This window comes from Arachis stenosperma, chromosome 2 (genome assembly GCF_014773155.1).
Source record: "Arachis stenosperma cultivar V10309 chromosome 2, arast.V10309.gnm1.PFL2, whole genome shotgun sequence".
Classification (NCBI taxonomy): domain Eukaryota; kingdom Viridiplantae; phylum Streptophyta; class Magnoliopsida; order Fabales; family Fabaceae; genus Arachis; species Arachis stenosperma.
The window spans coordinates 118067614-118076365 of record NC_080378.1 but is presented as its reverse complement, the minus strand read 5'-3'; the positions used below and the strand labels follow the sequence as shown (position 1 = coordinate 118076365).

At 34.7% G+C, this 8752-nt stretch overlaps 2 protein-coding genes and 1 non-coding gene across 3 annotated transcripts; 1 reads left to right on the top strand and 2 right to left on the bottom strand.

Annotated features, from left to right (window-relative positions):
• The first annotated feature begins 676 nt into the window (after nucleotides 1-676).
• LOC130961502 (putative disease resistance protein At3g14460) lies at nucleotides 677-6134 on the top strand. Its single transcript, XM_057887434.1, has 5 exons — nucleotides 677-4316; nucleotides 4469-4546; nucleotides 4764-4821; nucleotides 4945-5072; nucleotides 5325-6134. Exons 1-2 carry the CDS (start codon nucleotides 797-799, stop codon nucleotides 4471-4473), a joined length of 3525 nt encoding a protein of 1174 aa, XP_057743417.1. The 5' UTR covers nucleotides 677-796; the 3' UTR covers nucleotides 4474-4546; nucleotides 4764-4821; nucleotides 4945-5072; nucleotides 5325-6134.
• Nucleotides 6135-6418: 284 nt separating this feature from the next.
• TRNAR-CCU (transfer RNA arginine (anticodon CCU)) lies at nucleotides 6419-6491 on the bottom strand. The gene has a single exon. It is a non-coding gene; the product is annotated as a tRNA-Arg (tRNA).
• Nucleotides 6492-6914: 423 nt separating this feature from the next.
• LOC130963590 (uncharacterized) lies at nucleotides 6915-7475 on the bottom strand. Its single transcript, XM_057889692.1, has one exon. The coding sequence runs from the start codon at nucleotides 7473-7475 to the stop codon at nucleotides 6915-6917; it is 561 nt and encodes a 186-aa protein (XP_057745675.1).
• Nucleotides 7476-8752: the final 1277 nt, after the last annotated feature.

The window sequence follows — 8752 nt, the reverse complement described above, 5'->3', positions numbered from 1 at the left end:
GCAATTATTGTAAATATGAAACTTCAGTTGCCACATATGATAGAAATATATAATAATGTTTGTTTATATAGGCTTGTCTTAAGATTTAAAGTGTCATATTTAAATTTAAAAAAATTTTATTTAATATCAATTTAGTCTTATATTGAAGTCATAATTAAATAATTAACGGAATATTTTATATAACAACAGTACAAGGATAAAATCGATAATTTGAAGAACAAATACAAGTTCCAGAGACACAAAAATAACCGTAGATGCATCATTATATTTATTTATTATTTTTTATAATATAAATAAAATATTTTTTATAGAACTAAAAAGAATAATAAATAAATGTACTGATGCATCAACGATTGATTTTGTGTCTCTGGAACTTATACTTGTTTTTCAGATTATCGATTTTGTTTTTGTATTGTTGTTATGTAAGATGTTCCGTTAATTATTTAACTTTAACCTCCCAGTAGGACTAAATTAATACTAAATGAAACTTTTTTAAATTTAAATAAAACACTTTAAATCTTAAAAATTAAACTAAAATTATATACAAACATAAAGTACCAATTTAGTACGTTACCCAAAGAAAAATCCAAAGCTTGGTGGGAACTCCACTACTTTGAAATTTTAATTATTTTAAGTTACCTCAGAGACTTGCCTGACACCTGGTTGTACACTTGATTTAGAAAACCATTCTATCAAGTTCACTATACCCGGCAACCATTGTTCTCTTACCTTTCTTTCTTTCTTTCTTTCTTCTCTTTGTTGTGATCTCATCATCCCCTGAACTTGAGCCTCAATCATGGCTGCAAAACTTCAGGGTAGAGCTTATCTCTCTTCCTTTGTTGATGCTGTTTTGAACAAGCTCTCTTCACTCGATGTCAACTCAACCCCCGAAGCAAAGAAGTTAGATGACCAGAAGTTGCTTCAAAAGCTGAGGAAGAGTCTCCGTGCCACTCGACCTGTGCTTGATGATGCTGAGCAGAAGCAGATCCGAGACCAAGAAGTCAACAAGTGGCTTGTTGATCTCCAAGATGCTCTTTATATGGCTGATGACTTGCTCGATGAACTCTCCACTAACGCTGCCACTCCCACTCCCACTCCCACTCAGAGGGATCCAGGTAACTCTTCCTACTGGTCTCACTGTGTTGATTCAATTTTGGAAGATAGTGATGATGATGAGATGGGGGTAGTGGCTAGCATGCAAGACATAGTTGACAAACTAGAGTCTATTGTTGAAGAGAAAGATGATCTTGATCTGAAACAAGGGGATGCCAAAGATCTGGAGGACATGTCATGGAGAATTCAATCATCTCTGCTTGAAAGTTCTGATATATATGGCAGGAACCATGACAAGGAGGCCATCATAAAATTGTTACTGGATGAAACTTGTGATGATATATTGTCTGTGATCTCTATAGAAGGTATTGGTGGAATTGGAAAGACAACCTTGGCTCAGTTAGTTTACAATGACGCCAGAGTGAAGGAGAAGTTTGCCATTAAAGCATGGGCGTGTGTTGCAACAAAATTTGATCCTGTTATTGTTACCAAGTCTATAATGGAAGACATAGCTTCTCCTTGTAATAAGGTTAACTTGAATTCGATTCAAACCGAATTGAAGGAAAAGTTAACAGAAAAGACATTCTTGGTAGTTTTAGATGATGTTTGGGATAATCAGCAAAATTTGTGGGACAATTTTCTAAAACCTTTTTTGAGTGGAAATAAAGGAAGTAAAATTCTTTTAACTACTCGTATTAAAAATGTTGATTCTGTAGTGTCAACTACAAATCTACATTATAAACTAGATATATTGTCCAACGAAGATTGCTGGTCTTTGTTTTTGAAACATTCATCTATTTCTACTAGTTTTAGACAATATGAAATCTTAGAACAAATTGGTAAAAAAATTGTTGAAAAATGCAAGGGATTACCTTTGGCTGTGAAGACACTTGGGGGTTTATTGCGCAGTAAGGATAAAGTAGAGGATTGGGAGAATATACTGAGAAGTGAAATTTGGGAGCTTCCGGAAGATGAGAGTAAGATTGTTGCTGCATTAAGAATTAGTTATCACTATCTTCCTTCAAATTTAAAGCGGTGTTTTGTTTATTGCTCGTTATATCCCCAAGATTATCAATTTGACAAAGATGAATTAATCTTGCTGTGGATGGCTGAAGGTCTCTTACAACCAATGGAAAAATACACATTAGAAAATATTGGTTGTGCTTATTTTGATGAATTAGTTGCAAGATCATTTTTTCAACTTTCTAGTAAAGATGTTGGCTTATTTGTAATGCATGATCTCATGCATGATTTAGCAACATTTTTTGCTGAAAAATTCTATTTCAGAGTCAGAGAATTAGGAGATCCACAAAAGATTTGCAGCAAAACTCGTCATTTGTCATACATGGTAAATCCCGATGATTCAAGATTTGGAGAGGCCTATAAGGGAGCAATACATATGAGAACGTTTCTAAATGTATGTCGTGGTCCTCTATCAATTACGTTAGAAAGTGATTCATTGCTCTTACAATTACAAATGAGGTATCTAAGAGTTTTGTCATTTAAACGTTTTTCTATTGAATCATTGCCTAATTCAATAGATAAACTGATCCATTTGCATTATTTGGATCTCTCTTATACATCTATTTTGACATTGTCCGAGTCATTGTGTAAATTATACAATCTCCAAACATTGAAGTTGAGTTATTGTAAGAAGCTGGAGATGCTTCCTAGCCGTATGCAAGATCTTGTGAACCTGCGCCATCTTGATACCAGAGGATCTAATTCTTTGAAAGAGATGCCGAAGGGAATGAGCAAGTTAAAGCACCTGAACTTCTTAAGTGGTTATATTGTCGGGGAGCAAGTGGAGAATGGGATAAGAGAATTGGGAGCACTTGACAATCTTCATGGCAAACTTTGTATTTCCAAATTACAGAATGTGAAAGACAGTGGTGAAGCTTTGGAGGCAAAGATGGATAGCAAGGAGCACATCAGCATTTTAGAATTGAAATGGCGTAGAGAAGGTGATACTGTTGATGTTGAAACTGCAAGAGATATACTTGAGGAGTTGCAACCTCACCGAAACTTGAAAGAGTTATCAATTGATGGTTATAGGGGTGAAATATTCCCTGATTGGTTAGGCCTTTCTTGCTACTCCAATTTAACCGACTTGAGTATGTATCGTTGTAAGAATTGCCGTCAGCTTCCTTCACTGGGACAGTTACCCTCTCTAAAGGATCTCAGGATTTTTGAATTCGATGGGTTGGAGAGAATTGGTGGTGAGTTTTACAACAACGCTGAATCATCTCATCAGGGCACACCCTTCAGATCTCTTCAAACTCTGGAATTTGCTCATATGCCTCGCTGGCGAGAGTGGCATATTCCTGATGACTTTGATGGATTTCCCAAACTTAAAAGCCTTTCCATAGTCAACTGTCCGGTGTTAAGTGGAGATCTGCCTGCTCACCTTCCAGCTCTGGAGAAACTTAACATTGTTGACAGCGACGAGCTTGCATGTTCACTGCCGAGAGCTCCCAAGCTTCACCAATTACTTGTAATGGGTCCTTTGTATGAGTCTGAGGGGTATAAGCATTTATCGAAACCGCATGAGGTAGTAATTTTAGAAACTTTGCTTACCAAGTCCGTATTGGAGTGCCTGCCCCACATCCAATGTTCGTGTGTCCAACGTTTGACAATCGAGAATCTTTGGCCAGCAATATCAGTTTCAGGAGATAATTTGCCCGATTCATTACAATATCTGCAAATCACTGGGTGTTCAGACTTATTCTCAGGGCCACTGCATTCCAAGTCCCTAACGGAGATACGTGTCGAAGAATGTGATTCACTGACGTTGTTGCCATTGGGGGCCCTTCCAAATCTCAAGACATTGTATATCTCAGATTGCCCGGAAATGGATTGTTTTGGAGAGGAGTGCCTCCCGCCGAGCTTGACAACCCTTCGGATCAGAAGATGCCAAAAACTAGAGAGGTGGATAACTTGGAGGGGTTTGCAGAGTGAAGGCCTTACCCGTCTTTTCCTTGAAGACTGGGATGAAGTTAAGTCGTTCCCGAGAGAGGGTTGCCTTCCTGCTTCCCTCCAGTATCTATCTTTGTCGTACTTTTCAAATCTGGAGACGCTAGACTGCAAGGGCCTTCACCAACTCACCGCCCTCCAAAAATTAAAAATTAAATACTGTAGCAAGCTGGAGAATATCACACAAGAAAACCTGCCTGCCTCCTTATCAAAATTCATCATCAACAGTGAATGTCCATTGAGGAGTAAGCTGGAAGAGATGAACGACCCACGGATTCAATTCGACACAGGTAATTGTTTTTGCTCTCATCTTCCCTAAACTCACTGCACGCTCTCCAATTATAATGCTAAATTGTTGCCACCAAACATTCTCTTTCCCTTGTTAATATGCCAAACCAATTTTCTGCTTAATTTTTAATGTCTCTTTTCCCCTTGATTACAGACTAGGAGTATGAGTTTAGTTGATTTCTGCAACATGCAAGGATTCTGTCTATTAACAATTTAATGTGTTAAGGAGGAGGTGCGTTCGTACTTTATGAAATACATTATTCCGTTTGCAAGTCATACCAATTCTCGAATTACAAAACAGAACATACTTTAGTTATGCCATTTAATTTCAGTTTTCTATTTCTATCAGATTTTAGTTCATAGAATTTTGCTTTTTATTTTTTAATTTTTGGACTCTGTTTATCTCATACTAATGTGTTCTATGTTGGTTTCCATTTATAATTGGTAAGGTGGAAGCAGGAGTTTCAATTCATGAATGTGGTATGGTGAGAATGGGGGTGAACTAAAGTAAGTTTTGGCATATGTTCAAGCTTTGATGTTATTGATTATTTGAAGTTTTCTACAATGCCTCCTACTTTTTCCTTGTCTCCATCTAATTAATAATTATACTTTTCTCTGTCCAAAATGCAGAGTCGAATGTTCCAAGAAATTCATAGATATGTAATGCAAGCATTCTATGAAAACCAGTCCAAGGATGTTGTGGTTTCAAGCGTCTTGTGAGTGCTTGGCACAGCACACAATTCATCCTTTTTAGATGGGTAATTGCAATAGAAAATGTCTCATCTTTAGTTTAGAAATCATAACCTGCAGAACCTCAGTTCCCATGCCGTAATGAAAAGATTAAATTGATTAAATATTTGTATCTAAATGCAATTCTAGCTCCATTGGTTGGTGGTTGTTTTCATCTTTCATAAAACAAATGTTCTTCTATTTTCTAACCAATCAGCATTGTGCGGTACTATCTCATTATGCTTATTATAATAAAACTGGTCAATTTTTGTTCTATGCAGGTTTCTCATGATCCAGACCCTGAAATACAACATGGATTTCTTTGCTGGAATTGCTGAAATACAATACGACTGGTACTGCCATTCATTCAAGTTTCATGGTCAACCATTACTAGTTCATTAAGTTCAAACTCAGTTTTACCAAGGAATACCCTGAGTTTGAGTTGGGAAGTTAGGACCCATTCTGTATATTTTAGTTAGGGTGTTAATTTCTGCTTTGCTCTTTCTGTTTGAATCTGTTTTGAATCTCTTATTCTATTGGATAGTTTCCTCACATATATAAGATTGTCTTTTTGTATCTTATGTATAATCAATGAATGAGGTTATTCAGTCTCATATCATTTATCTCACAAAGTCCTGAAGCTTTTTCTTTCTACACATTTTATATTGCAGCACCTTCATCAATGCCTAGTGTCAATAGAGGGCATTAAGATTCCTAAGAAACAAGATAATTTCTGTTTGCTGAGTTTGTTGAGTATGCAGTTTTTCTTTACTCACTATTTGTAGTGTAAATTTGTAAATTGGAACAAACATTATAATGTCGATGTTTTCATTCTAAATGTGATAGGAAAATGACGTGAAAGGAAAAGATACAAAAGTAGGTCAAGTATGGTGCATTAAAGAAAAAAGTGAGGCTTACTATGTATTTGAAAGAAGGAAATCTAAGTAGAAAGCTATTCTTTTGGAAGCATTTTTTCGAAAAGCATGAATGTAAGAAAGGCAGTACACGTGACCAAAGAAAACTGTAAGAAGGCAACTTCAAATTTGGAAAGTGTTGTATCATTCTTCTTGTATTCTGGATATTCATCAAGTGTGTGCTTTGTGTTGAGTGAAAAGACAAATGAAGAAACTAGTTAATTTAATATGCATTAAGTTGTTTTAGTTTTTGTACATAAAGATCTAGATTATCAACTAGTCTCTTAATACATCGGTAATAGTAAATTATGTTCCATATACAGACTTTCCTGTAAAAAATTCATGCTAGAAAGAGCAACAAGAACATGTTTTTCATTTGTTAATTTGATAAAGAAAGCCTGTGGCTATGCGCTAATGTGATGAGTGCACAGTTCAATATCTTTGAGGTAAAAACAGTTGAACGCGCCAGGTAGGGGTCGAACCTACGACTTTCTGCTTAGGAAACAGACGCTCTATCCACTGAGCTACAGGCGCTTCTTAGAAATTTATTTGTTATTTAATTTTTGAAGATTTTGTTGTGATCACAGATAATATCCTTGTTAGTATCAGATATTGTGTTATATTTTCACTTTTCAACATATTAGTGTCATGTACCATAGGTAATATAATATGTTTTTGGGTGTTTTATAGAGACAAACAAGATGCTTCTTTATATGGATATAGATATGCATTTAATATCCTACATATACGGTGATACTAATATGTCTATATTGATGCTATCGTATTTTAGTTTACCTAGTACATGGCATTATTCCCCTTGGTGTGCTCACTAAATCTTTCCTAACTACTTTAAAGTTCATATTAATAATATTAATAATAATATAAGAGGAAGAAGAGTCAATATTATAAGTGTCACATTTTACAGAAATTTCGTTGGTAAATAAGTCAATTTGTAATCTAAAAGCCTTCTTCAACTTTCACCAATTCACTTCTTGCCATTTCAAGATCAACTTCAACAGAAGCAACCATTGCCTTCAGCTTCTTCATTTCCATCTCCAGAGCAGCCACATTCTCCTTCACACTTTGCACTTTAGCGGATCTCTCCATGTAATTTTTCATACTTAAGGCGGATTGAACATGTGGCTCCAGCCAAGTTAAATCAAATTTAAACGTCTCAAGTTCCTCCCATAAGATTTGAAGATTGCTACAAGCCTCTTCATCCATATCTCTCTCTTTTTTAGTCTTGAGAAAATGCAGAACTCTTCCCACCAAAGCCGTGAATGCCCATTCGCTAAACCTTGGACTTCTCTTCTTCTGGCATTCAATAACTGAGGGATGCTTTGCGCATACTTCGTCAAGAAGCGAAACAAACGCTTTTTCTATTTTCCCTAAACCCCTGGAATCAACAAGCTCGTCAATTGAGATTGCACACATGTCCATAGATGAAGGATGATCAGCATGTTCAATAGGCTTTAGCAGGTACTTCAACAAGAACTGGTGGAGCAGGTTGATCAACATTTTTCTCAAGCTCTGGGGTGCTGACGGAAATCTTAGCTTCAATTATACAAGTGTCATTCACAATAAACCCCTTTCTAAGATTATAAAAGTCAGCTAAACGTAAAAATGAATTGAAGCCCCAGTCACTCTCTTTGGCATTGAATGTGTGTTGAGCTTTTGAAAAATCCATATATACATATCAAGAGTCAACCAGGGTCAACTAATTGTAAGTAGAACATTCGTTAACACCATGCTAGTATTGTAGATTAGATAAAACTCATAATGAATTAGAAAATAGCAATGTTGTTGTCATACAATTGGAGTGGTTTTGAGAACTTGTAAAATTGGTATTATTCAAACGAAACTTGTAAAGAAAGTAATCTATATAATAAGAACAGGATGCTACACATCTATGTAACCATATAACCAAGTTGGCCCAAACCCAAAGAATTACCAGAACACTATGCATATCATAACATACATGACCCATGTGTAGAAATGAGTGCATAAGCTTAAGTAGTCAAAACCAAAAAAAAAAAATTTAAAACCGAACAAAGCATAAGGGCATGAGGGCAGGGGAGAGGGAAAGATGAAAGTTACCTTTTGCTTTTGTGGGCCGAAAATGCAATCCATTGTTCATTTTGTTTACCATTTTCGTTATCTATCTAGTAGAATTTTATGCATAAATAGTTAATACTCTTTAGATTATATATTTTCATCAATATTATATTTAAATCATTTAAATAAAAAATTCCCAAATATCATACTATATGCCTGTTTGCCAATTTTTGCTAACATCACAAAATTTAGAAAAGAAATATATTTTTTACTATTTAAATAAAAAAATATTAATATCTTAAAACTATTTTAATACAATACTTTTTGAATATTATTTTCGATACAATTAAGAAATTAACTTATTTAGAATTAAAATTTACATTGAAATTAATAGGTGAATAAAATCGATCTCATCTTAAAGAGACGATATTACATTGATGGAAAACCAATAAAATTTTTACAATTTATATAACTATTAAATAATATAAAATTCTAAATGAAGTAAAACTAAATATAAATCTCATTTTTAGTTTCAGATAATTATATATGATATATAGTCCTAAGTGATATTTTATGAGATCCAAAATAAGATTAAACTTAAAATTAGCTCGAGAGATGGTCTTATTAACAGAATATGCATGTATTATTGTTTCTTCTTCAGATTTTACTACCATCTTGTTATTGAGTCAACCAACATGTCTATATTGATACTATGGTATTTTAGTTTACCTAATATATGG